General features: G+C 47.4%; 2 protein-coding genes and 1 long non-coding RNA gene across 5 annotated transcripts in view; 1 reads left to right on the top strand and 2 right to left on the bottom strand.

The window, feature by feature from the left end:
- Window positions 1-12: 12 nt before the first annotated feature.
- Window positions 13-12,747, bottom strand: DDX41 (DEAD-box helicase 41). Its single transcript, XM_081850229.1, has 17 exons — window positions 12,612-12,747; window positions 12,350-12,463; window positions 11,557-11,716; window positions 11,393-11,467; window positions 11,070-11,130; window positions 9,109-9,245; window positions 8,316-8,388; window positions 6,854-7,007; window positions 6,553-6,689; window positions 5,732-5,894; window positions 4,490-4,621; window positions 4,063-4,134; window positions 3,736-3,832; window positions 1,792-1,941; window positions 1,428-1,499; window positions 960-1,070; window positions 13-458 (listed from the first exon to the last, which is right to left on the bottom strand). Exons 1-17 carry the CDS (start codon window positions 12,633-12,635, stop codon window positions 322-324), a joined length of 1,869 nt encoding a protein of 622 aa, XP_081706355.1. The 5' UTR covers window positions 12,636-12,747; the 3' UTR covers window positions 13-321.
- Window positions 12,748-12,898: 151 nt separating this feature from the next.
- LOC309335322 lies at window positions 12,899-18,799 on the top strand. The gene is made up of 4 exons (XR_014153444.1): window positions 12,899-13,143; window positions 13,187-13,408; window positions 13,558-14,927; window positions 18,128-18,799. It is a non-coding gene; the product is annotated as an uncharacterized lncRNA (long non-coding RNA).
- The window catches only part of FAM193B (family with sequence similarity 193 member B), a 33,531-nt gene continuing 32,049 nt past the window's right edge, over window positions 18,764-20,245 (bottom strand). For all 3 annotated transcript variants that reach the window (XM_081850193.1, XM_081850194.1, XM_081850195.1), the window contains one exon: window positions 18,764-19,183. In XM_081850193.1, the coding sequence (XP_081706319.1) occupies window positions 19,087-19,183 (97 nt within the window). In that variant the 3' untranslated portion in view covers window positions 18,764-19,086. The remainder of the gene's footprint in view (window positions 19,184-20,245) is intronic.

Here is a 20,245-nt window from a genome sequence, read left to right as displayed (position 1 = left end):
AAGTGTCGAGCCTGCTTAAAACAGAGATGACACGCCTCCTATCTATTCCCATCCTGCAGTGCCAAAACCAAACTCCTGCACCAAACAAGCACGAGTCATCCTATTATATGCATCTCCCATTCCATCCCACGGCAGGATCAGCAACTGCCACAGTGACAAAGAAGCACTAGGCTTCCCAAATGCACAAAGTCCACTGTGATGCCCTTTCCCCACTCCAGCTGGCAACAGTATGCTAGAGCGGGATTTGAGCAGAGCTGCTCTTCCAAAGCAGCAGCAGCAGCAGCAAAGTCCATTTCTTTGCTGGGCCCAATGGCAGCATTTCTAGAAGTCCATGGAGCTGTGTGCCAGGTAGTCCTTGCGCCCAATGTTGCTGACTTGCTTGGTCTGCATGGCTTCCAGCTTGGGGCAGTCCGTGATGCGGTGGCCCAAGCCCCCACAGAAAGCACAGCCCCTCTCTCCTGGAAGAGAAAAAAGGACAGCGTCAGCCAGAGCTCAGGCTCAAAAGGGGGGGAAAGACAGAAAGACCTAAGCAACACTTTCAGGTTCAGTTGCAGCCAGGGCCAAGGAGCCTGTGGTTCTTCAGGTGCTGTTGGACTCCAACACCCATAAGCCCCAGCCAGCATGGCCAATGGTCAGAGGTAATGGGACCAGGAGTGCAGCACCACCTGCAGAATCACAGGTGGCCTGGAACTTGATTTCGAACCTTTTGCTTTTCGTTACAAACAACGGATAGGCCTATCCATGGTCTGGTTCTATTGTTTGGTACTTTGATCTTCTCCTTTTTGAGGCTAATGACCAGATAAGGACTTCTTTTGAAGAACCATGACCTGATTTATTTTCAGGAGACCATTGCTCAATTGCTCCAATCTGGCTATAGCTGAGCTGTTTCTCCGGTGAAGTCAACCCCGCCGACTCTACAGCCTCCGACAGGCTGGTTGCCTCTTGTCCCATTTGCTTACCTCCGATATCCAGCATGGATTCGTCGCCGCAATGCAACACCTGCAGCACAGGTGGCACCTTCTGCTTAGCCTCCAGCAGCAGCGCCTTCAGGTCCATGAGCACAGACTCGTCTGGGGACAGAGAAGCAAGTTAGAATGGACACAGGCCAGCTTCTCTGGGAAAGCGCAACAGATTTCAATTCCAGGAAGCCAAAGGAGATTGCCCACGCAGAAGTGACTAGCTGTCTCCATAAGGCAGGCACTCGCAATAGACCCAAACCACCCACCCGTGATGTCTTGGCTCCCTGGAGGATTCTATTTTCAGCAGTGACTCACAAGGAAGCATGGCTCTGGCTGGCTCTTCAGTAAGTCCTTATGTTCCTAGGACTCAGGCCTGCTGACCCAGCTCCTCAGCTCCACCCCCTTTACACCCCCATGCAGTCTACCTCCCACCCCTACCCGCCATAGCAGCCCCTCTCAATTCCTCACCACAGGCTTTGTTGATGAAGGTGGTGGCAATGCCAGTATTCCCCGAGCGACCTGTACGTCCAATTCGATGAACTGGAAAAATACATACATATATATTAACGTGTAAGTCAGCTAAGAGAGAAGCTTTTAGCTCTTTTTGATTTCTGTTCTCTATGGGGCATCAATCTTGATTTATCCAAGCACATTCAAGGACTCACGCACAGCCTATGTACAGAACAGTCAGCCAAATCTAACCTGTTTATGTTTTGTTCACCTACAAGGGTTTCCCCACATGCCTGAGCTCCTTCTCAGGAGAAGCTCTTCACTAGGATATGAACAGATGCAACCAGGTAGCCAAAGCCATCCCAAGCCTGTCTCCTCGTACCATAGTTTTCTATCTCCTCAGGCATGTCATAGTTGATGACATGCTGGATGGCTGGGAAGTCCAAGCCTTTGGACGCAACGTCAGTGGCGACAAGGACATCTTTCTTGCCATCCCGGAAGGCCTCAATGGCCTTTGTCCGTTCCTCTTGGTCTGCAAGATGAAACGGAGGGTGTTAGAGGCAGCAATAGTGAGATTTCCATTCACCCATAACCCAAAGACAACAAGAGTTTCCATTCAAATACTCTACCAAGAATTATTCACAGTCCCATGACAAAAGGACCATTGTCCCCACAGACACATCTATGAAGTACCAGAGTGAACAGCTCCACAAGCCACTCATCTCTCGGAGTGACAGCTGTAATGTGCAAGAAAGGGACAGGGCGGGAACTCGTGAAGCTGGCTGATATGGGAGGGCTGTTTCCCCAGGAAGGCTTCTCCTTAGTGGGTTTAAAAATAAAACAAAAGAAGGGGTTTGTCCCAAATTTAACAGTGTTAATATATGCTTCTGTACCAAGGATGCAGGGCTAAATTCTCCACTGGAAGGGAGAGATGTTCAGCAGCAATGCCCACAGGTTTTCACCAATACATTCAATTCTGTATCTGTTCTCATATTACTCATCCAACGCTGCACTGTCTAGAAGCATCAGCTTCCTAGCTCCAAAGGTTGTTTAATGATTTCTGTGAGTACAGAGGACCTTTAAAGGGCTGATAAGTATCTCTGGCCTTGTTCTGAGTGCCTGTTCTAGATCTTTTGACACTTCACACCCAATGGAAGCAAATTCCACAGACTTTTGGTCTGTTTGAAATTGGGCACATTTCCACTCAACTGACCAGTTCCATATACAGTGGTGCCTCGCAAGACGAAATTAATTCGTTCCACAAGTCTCTTCGTCTTGCGAGTTTTTCGTCTTGCGATGCACGGTTTTCCATAGGAATGCATTGAAAATCAATTAATGCGTTCCTATGGAAACCGCCTTCCCCCGACCTCTTCTGGCGGGCGGCATTTTAAAATCGCCCGGGACAGCGGAGGACTTCTCCGCTGTCCGGGCGATTTAAAAGCCCCTGGGAAGGCAAGCAGGGGGGACAAAGACTTTTGCCCCCCGCCTGCCTTCAGAAGAGGTCCAGGACAGGCTTCGCGGACCTCTCCGCAAGCAGCGGGAGCGCTCCTTGCGGAGAGTTGCCAGCGCGCCCAGGCTTCGCGGCCCCGCCGCCCGGCTTCGGGACATCGTTCCGATGCCAGGCGGCGGGGGGAGGCTTTCTCGCCCCGCCGCCCGGCATCGGGACGATGCCCCGAAGCCGGGCGGCGGGGGGAGGCGTTCCTGCCCCGCCGCCCGGCATCGGGACAATGCCCCGAAGCCGGGCGGCGGGGGGAGGCTTTCCCGCCCCGAAGCCGGGCGGCGGGGGGAGGCTTTCCCGCCCCGAAGCCGGGCGGCGGGGGGAGGCGTTCCCGCCCCGCCGCTCGGCTTCGGGACATCGTTCCGATGCCGGGCGGCGGGGGGAGACTTTCCCGCCCCGCCGCTCGGCTTCGGGACATCATTCCGAAGCCCGGCGGCGGGAGGAGGTGTCCCCGCCCCGCCGCCAGGCTTCGGAGGAGGTCCGAGGACAGCGGGGAAGACGAGCTGCGCTTCCCCACTGTCCCGGAGATTTCCCTATGGGCTGTCGTCTTGCGAAGCAAGCCCATAGGGAAATTCGTCTTGCGAAGCGCCTCCAAAACGGAAAACCCTTTCGTCTAGCGGGTTTTCCGTCTTGCGAGGCGTTCGTCTTGCGGGGCACCACTGTATTAATGAAAGGGGAAGGCAGACGTAAAAAAGTGTAACCACGGCAAGCCAATAGTTCTGTTATATTCTCAATTCCTTCTACTGTCTTAGCAAATGACTACAAATCTGCGGCCTGGACGTGCTGCCCTTGGATAAAGAGCAGATTTGAATCAAGACACTTACTGACCTTTCCCACCATGTATGGCCACAGCCTCTACACCCTTGAGTAGCAAGTATTCATGGATTGCATCTACATCTGCTTTCTTCTCAGCAAAAATAAGAACCTGCACAGACACAAAAGAGCAAAAGTGCCAAGCTATAAGGGGGGCTCTCAAATAACATGATTCACTCCCTCCACCTAAGCAAGGCTCCCACCATTGGTTCCAGAACCACAAAATTCTGGAACGGCACTTGGTTGCTTCTCTAGAATTTCCTGCTTCAGAATAAAATCAGATGCTGCCTTTAATGCAACTAGCACTGAGACTCAGACTCAGGACTGAGCATAAGTACTCACAGGTGGTGGTGTCTTCTGTAGACACTCAAGCAGATAGACCATCTTGGCTTCCTCCTTTACATACTCTACTTCCTAGATACAAGAGAAAAATGGCAAAGGTCACACGGTGCCAGTATTTTCAGTGTGAGAAAAAGCAGAAGCTACAGACCAACTGATCAGGGCTCAGATGAACTAGTGTCGTGTTGTGTTTGGACACAGAAAACACACAGGTTAAAATTCATAGGCAGCTGTAAAGCTCAGTGCGTTATTTCGGCCAGGTTATCACCTCTCAGGCTAACCTGCTGAATAACATTGCAAGAAATACACACAAATTAGGTGAGAATGTTAAACACTTCTTTTAAAAGAGCTGTAGTAAAATCATCATTTGTACTCCCTTTACGGTGGGACAGAAAGAGTGATGTGACAGGCTCTCTGAGCCGTACTGCACCTGAATAACATCCAAGCTGGCAGCTCCTGCACGTCCCACGTTGATAGTGATGGGCTTCACAAGGGCACTCTTGGCAAAGTTCTGGATCTTCTTGGGCATGGTGGCGCTGAAGAGAAGGGTCTGTCGCTGGCCCTAAGGCAGGAAAAAGTCATGATAGGGAAATGGGCAACTAGGGACATCCCTTTTTATTATGCTACACCTCCCAGAATCCCACTTCCAAGCAATCTCTGGGATCACTAAAAATGGGTCAATGAAATTGTATGCATAAGGTAAGATGGCGGGACTATCTTATTCACATATGTAATTCTCAATATGGACCTCGCTTTGTACTGAGCAAAAAAATTAGCTAAGAATCTCAGCTTTCATTTCTAAAGGCAAGTTTCTAGCCCTTATGGGCTGCAGAGGCAGACATGAAAGGCAAAAGCAATGGTTGGCAAAGTCTCAGAAGCTAGAGGGCAAGGGTAGGAGGGGAAGGACAGGACAGGAGAATTTCTAGTGGTCAAAAGAGGGGCTTTAGTGTCTTGCATAGCTTCTTGCCCCTTCCCATAATCAGTAGAAGTATAATAAATTATGCAAAAATAATATATGCAAACTCTGCTCCATTTATGTTACATATAGTGATCACAGGATCCAGCTTTCCTTGACATAGAAGGGGTGTGCCACTTTGCAGCAGAGTATACACAGTCCTGAATATAATCAGTCCAACCAATTGCACTGCAACAAGTAACAGGCTGAATTTGGATGAGAAAAGAGGAATTCATAAGATAACTTACTGTGAACTCCTACATGTTTATTTGGGCATATGCTGCTCTCTGCACAGCAGGTAATTTCTACAAAGGAGAAACTTGCCAGGCCTCAAACCTGACTAGAAATCACAAATCTAACCTCAAAGTCTTCCACCCCACCCTCAATTCCAGGTACAAGGCCAAATTGCGGCTAATTTGCATCAAGGAAGAGGCAAAGGCATGCTCTTCTTTGTTATTCTTTCCAAGCCACCCAGCTCAGTTAAGTCTTGTCCCCAGCAACAGTCTGCATGTTTTCATCTTGACAGGGAGAACACTGCTGTTGCCAGAAGCAGCACTGCCCAAAGCAAGGAGGAAAATTCAAGTAAACTAGTGGAGTGCTACCTGAGACCAACCATGCCTCTGGCACCAGAAAGCACATGAGTCCAGGAGGAGGGTAATACACAACTTCCCAATTCAATTAGATAAAGGCAGAAGCACAGTCTGTCTCGCCCGGTACCTTGAAGTAGGAAAAGATGGTGCGGATGTCTCCCTCGAAGCCCATGTCAATCATCCTGTCTGCTTCATCCAGTGCCAAGTAGCGGCAGACGTCCAAGCTAACCATCTTCTTCTGCAAGAGATCCATCAGCCGGCCTGGAGTTGCCACCATCATGTGCACACCACTATGGGAAGAGAAGGAGTCAGAGCTGCAGAAGGCCCTCTTCTGGTAGCATCCACATGAACTTGGAGTTCAGGAGTAGGAGTATGGCTATTCCCCTTTCAAGGACCAATGTCCCGTTGCCTCCACACTTTTGAACCCTTCCCTCTGCAAGCCCAGCACTTCAAAATGCCTTAAGGACTGGTTAGACTGAGCAGGGCCTGAATGCCGGACTCACTGCTTTACCAGGAGAAACAGGAATGCAGCAAAGCAGAGCAAGTCAGATATGTGTGTTTGTTGTGCATTCATAGTCAGTTTGGTTGTCAGAGCAATTTTGTTTTTTAAAAGGGTTTTTTTTAAAAGTGTTAGTGACTAAAATAAAGATGGAACAACAAAGTCCTGAAATTAGCAGCAGCGAATACCAAACGGATTGGGATAAACCTGCCTTCCTCAACCTTTATGCCTCCAGATGTTTTGGACTACAACTCCCATCACCCCCAGCTACTGGTCAGGGATGCTGGAAGTTGTGGTCCAAAACATCTATAGGATACCTGGCTGGAGAAGGCTGGGATAAAATATAGGTGACTGACAAGAGCGGGGAGGCCCTGCTTTGTTTTTTTTACAGACACATGCATTAGCTGCAATTCTAGTGCTTCTTTATTTGGCCCCAATGTTGGCCTTACTGTTTGATGGTCTCCATTTGCTCCTTGACAGACATGCCTCCAATGCAAAGGGCACAGCGCAGGGCAGGCATCCCATCCTCATGCAGCAGGCGGCAGTAGTACTCAAGGATACCATGGGTTTGGCGAGCCAATTCCCTCTGCAGAAACAAAAGTCCTATTAGCCAGCAGCTAACAGTCCCCAGGTGCTTCCTATTTGCACCTCTCTCTCTCTTTCTACAACCATGACACACTTCTGCTCCCCTCTGCCCCCAATATCCAAGCAAGTGAACAAGGCCAGTTAAGTGGATGACAGGAGACTTACTGAGGGGCAGATGATAAGCCCGTATGGTCCTTCTCTCTTGGAAAACGGCAGCCTCTTCTCCTGCTCCAGGCAGAACATGATAACAGGGAGAGTGAACACAAGGGTCTTGCCAGAACCGGTGAACGCAATGCCAATCATGTCTCTGCCGGAAAGGCTATGGGGGCAGAAAGGAGCAAGTTAATGGGACCTGTTTGGGCTGGAAGGAGTTAGGGCTACAGTAGGAAGGAAATGGGATGGGTGTGGAGGAGACCCTCCATCACTGCAGGCTACAAACTGCTGCTTTTTAGGTGCCTAAATAGTGCATCCATCCAGAAGGGAACTCAGTGGCTATGAACTATGACAACACGCAAAGACGTAAAGCCTTTGTTTGAGAGAAAGCATATTTCTAGCCTTCATGGTAAGAAAGAAAAGGCTGGAAATGTATGAACAACTATGGTCCTCGGTACCAGCTTTTACTCAGGATGTACATTCCTCAGTATCAGTAGATTGTCTATTAGGGCAAACAGGGCATTGCCCCACCAACCCCACTTGCCTACCTTTTTACATATAAGCTGCCCAGAGAGGGGCACCAGCACTCAGCTCCCTCCCTCCTTAGTGTCTGGCAGGCTGCTGACAAGTGTGCACCAGAGCAGAGGGGCTGGAGTCTGACTTGGGAGAGGGGAGCAGTGGTTTGTGGGGACTTGTACCAGCCAGAAGGCAAGAATCAGAAACAGGGAAAGCTTCAGAGCTGGAGGGTGGAGCACAGGGTGGGTCTGGAGATGAGGAGGAAGAGGCAGGTTAGGCAAGTGAGGGACCAGGTGCTTCCCCACCCTCCCCTGCACCACTGTCTCCCAGAAGCAGGAGGGGATTGAAAAGGGATGAGCAGGGGAAATTTCCATCCAAGCACAGTCTCAGGCTGTGTATGCAGCCTCTGTCGGGGGAAGTTGCATAAACTGGTAGAGGGTGAGTGGCCCCCCCGTTGCTGCAACTACGTGGACCAGGGAATAGTTGTCTAGCTATTAGACTGGTGTGTGTAGATATCCAGAGCTGTAGAAGCGACTGTAAGTGCTATCTTTGACAATAAGGAGTTAATTATCTGCTGTGTGGATTCCTTGGCTGGGCAGTGCCTTTGACAGTCTCAGTGTTGCCCTTATATATCTGAGAACGGAAACCGGGGGCAGAACTAGGAATGTGTTGGCTCTGCCTGTCATTGGCTCTGGTGACACAGACTTCCTTTCCTTCTGCCCTGCCAGTCCCAATGGGTACCAGTCACTACTGCTCAGTACATAGCGAATTCCCATAAAACTGAAAATATGCACCCAAAATACTGTGCAAATCTAGAATCATAGAGTTGGTAGGGACCTTGAAGGTCAGCCAATCCAACTGCTGCACCATGAAAGATCTCAACACAGCAGGAGCCAACAAGAGAACCCCTGATGGATGCAAATCGAGCTTCTGCTTAAACACCTCCAACAACACTCACATGGTGGGAATACCCTGTATCTGGATGGGGGTTGGTTGCTGGATCCCCTTCTTCTTCAGACCTCGCAGGATTCCTGTAGAAGGAATTGGACACATGTTAAGCTAAAGAAACATAGAATTGTAGAGTTGGAAGGGACCCTGAGGATCATCTCGTCTAACCCTTTGAAATGCAGGAATATGCAGCCATCCCATAAAGGGAGAGAACCTGCAACCTTGGCATTATCAGCACCACATTCTAACCAAATGAGCTATCTAGGATGACAAGAGAACAGAAATATCTCCTATCATACCTGTAGGACAGGTGATGCTTATTTTTATTACCTATGTATCTCAGAACAACATACATTCACACAGATAGCATCAAATGTAAATTATGTGCACGTATTAGTAGATCCTTCTGGCCAAATGCAAGTATATGCATGCCTTTATCATGAATTTTTGAAATGATGTGAGCATATTTTGGATTCTGCTTTGTGCATCCAAGAATAAAAGGTAGCATGAGAAGCGGCCCTTAAGAGTAGGGATGGGGAACCTGTGGTACTGCAGAAGTCTAAAACTCCCAGCATCCCTCACTACAGACCAAGATAAGTGTTGCTGGTGGGAAACATCAAAAGGGTAACAGGCTCCCCATCCTTGCCTTAGAATATCGCAGCTGGGTAAAGAGATCAGCGGGAGAGCTCAGAGCCCTGACCACTAAATTCAAAGGACAGTCAATCCTTTTAACTCCCCCATGTGAAACTATGCTCCTCAGAAACGGTTTCCTTGTTTTTTCAATCACCACCTTAGTCACTTACCTGGTGGGAACTTCATCTCTTTGAAGCTTTTGATAGGTGGTGGAATGCCTTCCCCCTCCACGAGGATATGATACTTCTTACGCACACGGTCATGTCGGGCCTCTGACATAGTGAGGATGTACCGAGGAGCCTTCCAGCTGGCGAAAGAACACACTGAAATTTCAGCAGGGAACAAGAATGCAAGATGCAGGGCACTCATACAGAAATGGAATAATAAATAAAATACAGCCAGAGATAGCTATGTCTGTGCTGAACCCTCAACAGGGCTTTCCAAAAAGTGATTGTGATTCTGACAACAGTACTGAGACTGTATGGGCTTTTCGGAGATGTGGATGACATGTCGAGGAGGAATAAAAACATTGCTAGGTTGGAGCTCCCCCGAGACCTACTCTTCAGACCAAAGGAAGGAAATCAAGAACAAGATCAGCAGAAGACAAAGTAAAGTTTATGTATAAATACGAAGAAGACTTGCAGAAGGGACCTGGAAAAGAGTTAAGAGCCTCGGACAGAAGATCACCAGGTTGATGGACTATATGGAATTGACGGAAATGACTGGCAGAATCCGAGACCAGGGAGAAGAGACGGTGGAAGAAGATTGGAAAAAGTTTAAAGTTTATTTATAGAAATACTGTAAAATTAATGAGTGTTAGAAAAATGTTGGAATGAAATTATATGGCCTTAGTAGAAGTGTTATAAGGAGTTAAACATAAATAAGTATTATAGTATTAACGGAAAATAAGGTTAAAATAAGTTAAGATATTTATATGACAGAAAATAGTGAAAGATGGAAAGGAATTGCTGAAACAATTAATAGAAGTGGAATACAAAAAGGGAGGTGAGAGGAAGTCGATGAAACAAGGGAATGAAAGATAAGGCATTGAAATGGTATGATGTATGTTTTTAAATTGTTTTTGTTCTCTTTTGTTTAGTTTAATGCATTAATGTTGTGTGGTGTATTGTTTATATATTGTATTGTATTGTTTTTTCTTTCTTTTGTTTTTTCTTCTTTTTTCTCCTTTTCTTTTTCTTCTTGTTTGTAAGGTTTAAAAGCAATAAATATTATTATTTTTTTAAAAAGAGACTGTATGGGCTTTTCACAAAGGAGGAAATTAGTAAGTGAATCTGTCTTCCTGCTTGGCAGTTACAAAATAAAGTACAAGACGTGCTATGCAGAGAAGCAGTGGCATTATTTATTGATTTTTACATTGACAAAAGCATCCCATTTTACTCAAGGCTGGACACTGTTTGAATTCTTATCCACATCAATGTAACAAAATATAGATCAGCTGCTCAAGCAATATGAAAGACTCAAAGCCTTTTAAAAGTAATGATTCTTGTACCTTGTAACTTTCTAATATAAATGCAGATGCTAAGCCCCGTTCCCTTCAGAAAATCTTAGCCACTTCATATTCCTTGTAATGGGAAGGACTGTACACAGTGCAAATTCATCCCTTTTGCAAACAAAAACCTTTAAATAAATATATATATATTTGTGTGAGACTAGTTCCTTTGTTTCCAGAATATAAAATGTCTGCTGCAGTCTATGTTATGAATTACGCAACAGTCTAGAGCTACTCCCAGTTTAACAAAATTTAAAAAATTGCACACCAAAACCAATATCTGCAATGTAGATAGTGCAACAACATATGGAGGGCAGCACATTGGACTACAATTGCCATCTGTCTCAGTCACCATGGCCAGTGGTCAAGGATAGTAGTTGTCATCCAACATCTGGAGGATATTAACGTTGTACACTGCTCTGAAGTCTTTCAATAAAGGGCGGTATATAAATCAAATAAAAAAATAATTAAAAAATACCCTTGATAGCGCTTCTCAGCAAACAAGTGACTCCACATCTTGATACCTTTTCTTGAGGATCCTAGCAAGATCACATGTTTCCGGAAGGGTCTAATATTACCCACAGCATCATTTAAATTGTACGAATGGCCTGCAAAACCTACCTGGTTTTAATGGGATCATCATATGTAATGCCCTTTGCCATTTCCTTCACAGACATCAGAGCTGCATGAGAGAAAGAAAACAATGAGTAAGCCCAAAGTCAAGGACCAGGTGGTCTCATCATCAGAGCAAAATGGAGAGTAAAGCAAAGGATCTATAGGGGATTGCTCTGTCACAATGGCTTTATTTACGATTGCAGAAACTGATGGGAGGCAATGGCATTAACTGTGGATTCCTAGGTGAAACACTCCTCTAAATCACCATCACTTCTGTCCAGTATCAATGAACTGTAAAGATCACTGGGAAAATATTCCCTGGCACTCACCTCGTCCTTCTGCCACACTCTCCAGGATCTTCTCTTCCTCCTTCAGTTGCTTCTCTTTAGCCGACTCTTTACGTGCTGGGAAGAAAAACAAAGTTGTCAGTTATATCCCTTTAGTCTAGCATCCCCTCCCTAACTACAGATCCATCAGAACATGCCGACTCTACCTTCTGCTTTCTCTTTGAGGTGCTGGTGCTGATCAAGGAGGCTGACGTTGGACTGTGGACCCAGAGGAATGTCATCTTCGTCGCCATGATATTCACTGCCACTGTCCCTTTGTTCCTCCTCCAACGCCCCCTTGCGGCGCATCTGAAGCAACTTTTGCAGCTGAATATATAAAAAAGAGGTAGAGTTAGGAGCTTAGAATGACCCATTGGATCCAAGGCCTTAGCTACAAGTCCTCAGATATAATCCTCTTACATCCTCTTCAGAACTCTCCTCAAGACTTACAATCCTCAGTAAAGAAAAAAAATTAAAAGTGGACCACCCCACCCCACCCCACCTTCTCCATGTACCTAGACACCTCCCACTCATAACCCATTTCCATGCTAATTTTGAGATCCCTGACTTGTGAATGTGGATTTTAAGACTACTGGCCAAATAAATAAGTAAAAGTATTAACAGTAAGATTCCAGCCTTTGCATAGCAAAGAGGGTTCCGATCCGTGGTATCCCTCCTTTGTTTCTGGAAACCAGCTGTTAAGAGACCAGGCCGAAGACGGGGGTCGCCAAAATAGAAAACGGGACACAGGGAGGAGCTGCTCAGCCTGCGATCCTTAAAAGTTACCCGAACAAACTCAAGTGAGACTTTCTTCTCCAGTAAACCGCGCGCATGACCTGGCTGCAGGCCGGGTGGGCAGAGGTGCGCAGCGGGCGGGCAATGGGTAATGGGGGTGGAGGGTAACACCCTCTCTCTCTTCCTCTCTCTCTCCCTCCCTCCCCCAACCCCGTCCCTCTTTACCATCTGCTGCTTGCGCTGCTTGACGGGCACATAGGGCACATAGTCGTCGTCTTCGGCGTCCTCCTCTCCTCCGCTGGACTGGCCCGACCCCTCCGACTCCGCTTCGCGCTGCCTCTGCGGGAATCAAGAGATCCGACTCAGAAGGGCAGAAGCTCCCGTCCCACCGCGGGGGGGGGGGTGTGGGGTCCCCCCTTTGGTGTCTCGGGGGTGGGGAACGGGGTGTGGGGGGGGAGGCACCTGCCGCAAGTCTTTCTTTCGTTACCTTCCTGCCGCTTCCGGCCTCCATGTTCTCAGCGCAGTCCCCTCTCGCCGACTCTTGCCGCACGACAACACGCGCAGAGCCAATGGGAACCGGCGCTAGGGACACGTGCGCGCAAAGGCCTGCGTCGCTAAGCAACCGCGCCCCCGCACGGCCTCGGAAAGGACCTGCGCAAGACGGTAGGCGCCGAGGGACAAACTAGGCAGGGGAAAGCGCTCTAGACGCCCGCGCCTCGCAGGGCGGTGCGACGACGGTGTCCCTAATGAAACAAAACTGACTCGGGCTTCCTTGCTTTGTTTGGTGGGAGAAATGAGCGGGGCAGTTTTTCTGCGTTCCCAAAGCCACCGCGCCAGCAGCGGACAAGCTCCGTCCGGGGCAGCGGGGAGGCTTCCTTCGGAGGAGGCGTGCAGAGCATCGCTAGGGATGCTCACGAGCTTTACATGCTCCGTACATAACGGGAGGAGGAGGTGGAAGGCGCTGCTGATGCTGATGCTTCTCCTCATTTCGTTTCCGTTTCCTACGGATGCTGAGCGAAGTGTCGCCCGCCTTTCCTGGAATTGGCCGGGGGCGAGCGAGAGGGAGGGACCAGAGTCGAAGCAGCTGGGAAGGGGGTCAAAGGAGGGGTTGACTTGGGTGGGAGTCGCCTTACGAGATCGTTTAATTCTCATCGCATTCATTTCGGGTTACTGGGATCTCCCCCCGCCCCCCCCATACAATCGCCCCTCAAATAAATGGATTATTCTGGGTGATTATCGGTGAAATTCCTGCTAAAACGACTTGGACTTTTACCCTATCCCACAGTTCCAGTTACAGATAGGTAGCCGTGTTGGTCTGCCATCTGAAGAAGTGTGCATGCACACGAAAGCTCATACCTAGAACTAACTCAGTTGGTCTTTAAGGTGCTACTGGAAGGAATTTTTTTATTTTGTCCTATCCCACAGGTTCGCAGTGCTGTTAGTACACCAAGACCGCGACAGCGTTTTAGGGGAGCCGTTGTTGGGGATTACTAGATTGTAGTTTTTGAGACGCAGCTGCCCGTTTTCAGGTGCTGGTATTGCCTTAGAGAGCTGACGCTGCACCGGGCAACGCGTCTTTCCTGTAAATGTCATTTGCTCTTAAGCGTGTGCAGAGTGCCTTCTCTTTCCATTGAGTATGTACCATCGTATTTATCGCTGTTACTGTGAAGGTGTTTTCGCCGCTGACTTAGTACCACTTCCTTATCTCCGTGGTGTTTATGTCACATATTTTTACCACTGATTTTTGTAAGCTACTCTGGTGTCCCTTTAAGCTTAACAGCAGCATAAAAATGCTTAAATTTTTTAAAAAAATGGCATTCCAGTGCCGGTATCATATCTCCTGATGGTGATTTTTTCAAGCACAGATGGAACCATTAGTAGTGCAGTAACAGTGCAAAATGGAATGGAGTTTCTAATCTACAACATTAAAATATCAGAAAATATGTTCAAAAGGATAAGAAGTAAAATAAAGAAATGGTCCAATTCTGTGTAACTGAGGACTGAATAAATTATCGCTGTAGATTTAAACAGGGCAGCAAATAGATCAGTTTCCCATCTCTCTGGTGTTCAACACCTGATTTTATGAGATTGAAACAAGTGCTTGTATGATATGTTAGCATACAAATAAAAAAATATTGAGTTGTCTTTCTTGTGACTCCTGAATCTCAGGTTGATTTTATCAGTCTGTATTTGTACATGAAATACCTTATTCAGCAATGTTGTATCTTACATAGGTTGACTAGAGACAAAAATAGATTCAAGTAGGTGCATGTATTGATATGTCAGCAAAAATCAAAGGCGTGCAAAATTGGCATGGGTTTTCTGAATTACGGTACTTTGAGGGGAAATAATTGTGGATGACACATGGTAAATTACATTAGCCAGTAATGTAAAAGATTGGGAATGCAGCTCAGTTCCATTATTTAACTCATTCTGGCATTATGCCTTTAAAAAAAAATACACAGCAGATGGTTGTTTGGGGTGTGGGGAGAACCACAGCTTAGCAGTAGAAAACATCGTTTGCACACAGAAGGTCCTGTGTTTAAACTCTGGCACCTACAGTTATGAGGTAGCAGGTAATATGAAGCACTTCTGCCTGAGATACTGGGGAGCCACTGTCATTCCAAATACGACAATACTGAACTAGAAGCACAGATAGCCTGACCTGGTATATATCAACTCCTTCTGTACCATCCTGTTTCAGGCTTGTGCCATCAAGTCCAGAAATATGCTTGTGACCAGCAAGGAAGTTTTGGAGACCTTGATCTAGGATTTGCAGCTGCCATTCTAAACAGACTTGCTAGTGAGTGAGCCCCACTTGGTACAAGAGAACCTATTAGTAAATGTGCATAGGACTGCACTGTAAGTTATTCAGAGTGGTATACTCCCTCGGAGACTGTGACTAGCTCACCAAACTTGCTGAATAGACAACAAAATGGCAGGCGACACTTGATGGGTGGAATTCAATGTCATGCTAACATGGTTCTTCTGTCAGCTCAAGCATTTCCGCTTGCAAGATGGAACACTCTCTCCTTCCCTTGTTTTGAGGATTCTCCTGATCCCCCAGAGCCGATTTGTGGGCAAAAGTAGGAAAGCCCTATTGCACTGGCTCCTGCTAGCACTAGTTGAATATAGCTCCTTGTACAACTGATACAAAAAGTGTTTGGAGCACCTTAACAATGTGGTAAGGCAAGGTGACTGGATATTTTTTTAGTTCAGAAAAAAGAACTGGGGTGTGACAATAGAAGCTTAGAAGACTGTGAGTGGCACTGAAAGAGTAGCGATAATTCTCTACCTTCTCCTACAAAACTAGTTGCAGAGGTCACACAGTGAAACTGACTATTCAGGAAATATGAAAGGAAGTTTCACATCATGTAGAATTAATATAGGATTCTCTTCACCTTGGTTTAGATAGCCTAAAAAAAGATAAGACAAATTAAGAGAGAATAGACTACTGATCTTCAGGGGCAATAAACTTTCAGAAGACAAACAATGTACAGCTGTTGTTTTCATGCCCCACTTGTTGCTTCCCAGAGGCATCTGACTGGCTGCTGTTGGACAAATAATGCTGTTGAACTGATGCATGTTTGGCTTAAACTAGCAAGTTAATTCTTCTGCCAATTTATCTCTCATTGCTCCAGCTGTGTTTCCTTAACTCACTTTTTTCCTCCAGTCCTCACATCACTGGTGGGGGGGGAATCCAAGCACGATAAAAGGGTTAGACTAAAAGAATGCAAAATATATCAGTACATACTTTCCTCAGAGTAAAGAAGAGCCAGCTGAATCAGGCAAATGGCCCATTAGCATCCTGTTCTCACAGTGGCCAACCAGATACCCGTGAGAAACTCCCAGGTGGACCCAAGCACAACAGCACTCTTCTCCCTTGTGGTTTCTCACAACTGGTATTCAGAAGCATTCTTGCCTCCATCCATAGAGGCAGAGCATAGTCACCATGGCTAGTAGCCATTAGCTACTGATAATTTCCCCTGTTCAACGCTATGGCATGGCGAACTACTATCACTCAAGCCTAGGCAACCTGAGGTAAATATCAGTTTGCTTAACTACCAATACCATTGCTAGCAGCTACCAGATCCTATAATAGGGAAGGAGCTAGTAGAGATCATTTACAGCTTGGAAACCGGTAGCCCTCCAAATTATGTTGGGCCACAACTCCCATCAGCCCTAGTCAACATGGTCAGTAATCAGGGATGATGGGAGTTGAAAGCAACACTATCTGCAGGGCCAGTGTCTCCCAATCACTGATATCTTCCATATGGGTAGAGAAGGTAATCCAAGGGGATTCTGGCTTCTGTTGTCATCCTGCATGGTTTAAGGCAGTCAATGTGCTGAGGAATGTGACTATTTCGTTCCACCCATCACTCCCCACTCAACAGTGTTAACACAGTCTTAGTAACATTGTACTGGGAGACCTGCCCTCCAGCTCAAGCTAGCAATGTACCTAGTAGGTGGCCTTAGACAAGTTAAATCAGTTTGTTCAGTTCTTTAGTAGGACTGATGGGCAGAATGACTTGCTTTACCAGGCATCGTAAGGATGAATGCATTAAGCCTGCCTTCCTGAAAAATGCTACAAATAAATTCCTGTTATACAGCTGGCTGAAGTAAACAAGAATCACAGATGAAAGAGGCCATGCCTAGAAACCAACAGGATTTAATCCTGATGTGCATTTAGGGTTGGAGTACAGGCTGTAAGGTGCCCACCATGTTTCAGCAGCGCAGATACATGTTCCTGACAAAACGAAGACGGGGTGGAAATTTATGGAGGTGGGCAATTTGGATCAAGTACCCAGGGGGATTGCAAGGGTTGTGGCCCATGTTGACTTTTGGTACCAGCAGCTACTCTGGATTCAAATAAGTTTCAAGCCAAAGGTGAGACCCCAGTGCTAGCCATAGGCAGCAATTACACAGCACACATAGCCACTCTGTGTCCAAATGTCAGTTTATCTTTCAGCACGAAAGATTTCACAGTATCAAAAAGTAAATAATTTAATAAAAAAAACCCAAAAGTTGATCTGCCTGTGGTCTGCGGCATGGTATGGCCCAATCCCTCTGAGATGTCAGTTGGGCACCACCCTCAAAAGTAGGGAGAGCCTGGGTAGCACCAGAAATTGGGGTCAGAGACCCACCAGGGCTCAGTCACTGCTGCAGTTAGGTTTGTTGTGCATGTGACAAATGAACAAGGATGTGTGCAGACAAGATTTAGCTGAGGCAACATGAAGCGAAGTGCAAACACTGGTTGGCCTGGCAGGATGGTCAGCATCACTTGAGGGAAGATAATCATCCCAACTGGGCTACTGGGGAGATCAGAATCAATGGCTGACAGAGTAAAATTCAAGGGCACAGCTAAGGCCAGTAGAGTTCAAGCAGCATTCTGATGTTTGCCTTGGTTGTCAGGGGAAAGGTGCAAGTCAGACTCAACGGGCTCAATGGCAATGGGGCAGTTTCTCCTTTAGCGAGGACAGCCAGCCACTGATTAGGGCCATAGCTCTGCTGAAATGGAATGATGGTTTTCCACAGACAATTTCTTCAGATGGCTTGTGATTATTACGGTCCTTGCACCAGCACCAGAACAATCCTAGGGCTTTGTTGAGCAACTGTGGGATCATAAGAGTGCACCTCTACTAGCACAACCAACTTGCTATAAGTCACAGATATTTAGAAATGACGGGGCTGTCACTCCCCACCATCATCAGGGCTGATGGGGCGCAGCACTCTAGTGGGGGAAATAAACAGGGCCTTATAGGCAGGGCTTAAGTCTGCTGAGAGGTAATCAGAAACGGGAGCAGTCCAAAGTAGTAGGCTTTTGGTGGTGGAGGAGGAATGGAGTCATGCTCCCCACCTGATGCGAGAGCCAACGTGCAGCGTTATTTGCAACAACGGCTGTTTTGCACAAGAGGACTTTCCCATGTGGATATCACTTTCCTGTAGGAAATAACACATCCGTGGCCATGTGTGAGGAGCACAAACATGTTTATTTTGTTGCAGGAGCCTGCAGCCAAACTGGGGATGTCCTGCTGGGAGCAATCATGGTGAAACAGACAGGAGTGCGCTCGTCATACATGGTTGGTGTTGATGGAGCCACCTACATGGAAGTGATCTCTGCACAGGAAAGCTGAAGGGCCATAGGCTCCCACAGAGCACATCTACCATTCTTGGACTTGAACTCAACTGTTATGAAAGCAAAGGAAAACGCTGGCTGTCCCTGTGACAGAGGCTGCCTGCTTGAGAAGGCATGGCGGCGTTTCCGCTGACAGCAGGCTCCTTAAGACAATGTTGCCGCAGGATGGCATTTCGGCCGAGAGAACATTCCCTGAGAAGTGGGGTAGCGCAGCCAAGGATTGAATGACCCGTGCAGTTTCCAGGAGACTGAAGAGAGCTGCATCTTCCACCAATAAGCTCTGCCATTGTAAACTGTGCAAGGAGATGGCAGGGTTCTCAGACTGGAGAACACAATGTGCGCCGGGTGCCCTGATGCGAACCAGCCGTGAGTGCAATTTGAGCGCTCGAGGGAAGAGGTTCTATGCAGAGTGTAGCTGGGTTGCTGCGGTCGCCCACCACCACCAAGGGAGCCCTGCCCACCACCCCTAGGGACCAGAAAAGCCAGAACAAACAACAGAACAGTTGGGTTTTTTAAATAAAATAAAAAATTAAAAAGTCCTTTATTGGGTGCAGCCTGGTCCCTGTGCCACGCTGGGCCTTGGCCGATCAAGACTGCCCCTGGGCTTGGGGCGGCTCAGTCAGCATCTCCCCGAACGTCGAACACTTACGAGGTGAGGGACGCAAGGGCTGTCCAGGCCTTGCCTATAGGCTAGGAATAGGAGCCCCGGGGGAGGGGAGAGGGGGGAAGAGCAAGGGTTGGTGAGGCCAAGTGTCTGTCTATGGGTTTGGGGGAGGGAAGGCGAGGTGTGGGGCCCTGCACATATACCAGGGGTGCACCGCACACCTCACTGAGCTGCACTCGAAGTGGTTTTCTTCAGGGTGAAATTGGTCCAGTTCACAGCCACTTTCTGCCGGGTCTGCTTGGCTGAGTCCAGGCAAAACCTGCAAGTACAGAAGAAAAAAAAACAACTAGTGAGAGGAAATGACGGGGCTGCGGGACCTTTGTTTTATTCACACATATAATATAGCTGCCTGTCTCCTGTGAACTTCCCCTTACTCCCTCATGGAGTTGCTCAGATTTTTCAACAAGGAATGTCCACAAACATCCTAATGATTTTAAGGGGCAAAGGGTTAACAGCACAATGGCACCAGGCGGCACCACTTCTGTGATGAAAATACTTTGGAAAATATGTTGCAGGACAACACAAAGATGGGCTAGGTCCTACTGGCAGAGACAGGCAACATAGGCAGGCATGCTGGACAAAGCTGAGGAAGAAGATACAAAGTGTGCGCTGTTTGCAGCACAGAAGCCAAGATTTTTAGGGACTATAGGGCAGGTAGCTCATCAAAAAGAGTATGGGTGATTCCTTTTAGCCAAAGAGGAATGAACAACTTGATACAGGAAGCTCAGAGAAGATGTGACACTGGTCTCTTTGAAGAAAGGAAATGGGAGACCACTCCTGAAGAAATCCTCTCTGGACCTAAGATGCCTTTCTCAGGCAGCAGCCAGTTTCCAATCTCCTCCTTCTGGGCTTGAGCTGGTGGGCAGAACCACATCTTCAGATTTTCCTGGACTATCATGCTTTGATGGCTCTCTCTGACAGAAGGTGGTGCTTGAAGACTACTGCTACATGACACTTGTACTCTGGGGTGCTGAAGGGAACTTGTCCCACATGTGTTAAACCACAGGCGTGGCTTGGAGTGAGGTGACTTCAGCTCTCCTTCTGTTTTTCATCTAATCCAGATGCACTGGATATCCAGAACAGGTTTCTGGAGTCAGTAAGGAGTCAACTGAGGGCCAACAAACTGAAGTTCAGTCCAACAAAACCAAACTGCTGTTAGCAAAGGATATGCTAGCTCATGGACATGGTCTTCAATTTCTCTGGGATGGGGCTGAAATTCCCCCTGAAGAATTAACTTTGCAGCTTATGGGTGCTTTTAGATCCAGCTTTACCCATGGACACCCTAATGGCTAAAAATGCCTTTTACCACCATCAGTTGATA

Source organism: Podarcis erhardii, assembly GCF_964252035.2.
Source record: "Podarcis erhardii genome assembly, chromosome: 2".
Classification (NCBI taxonomy): Eukaryota; Metazoa; Chordata; class Lepidosauria; order Squamata; family Lacertidae; genus Podarcis; species Podarcis erhardii.
The sequence above is the reverse complement of the archived record's forward strand: the minus strand, read 5'-3'. Positions and strand labels throughout refer to the sequence as shown.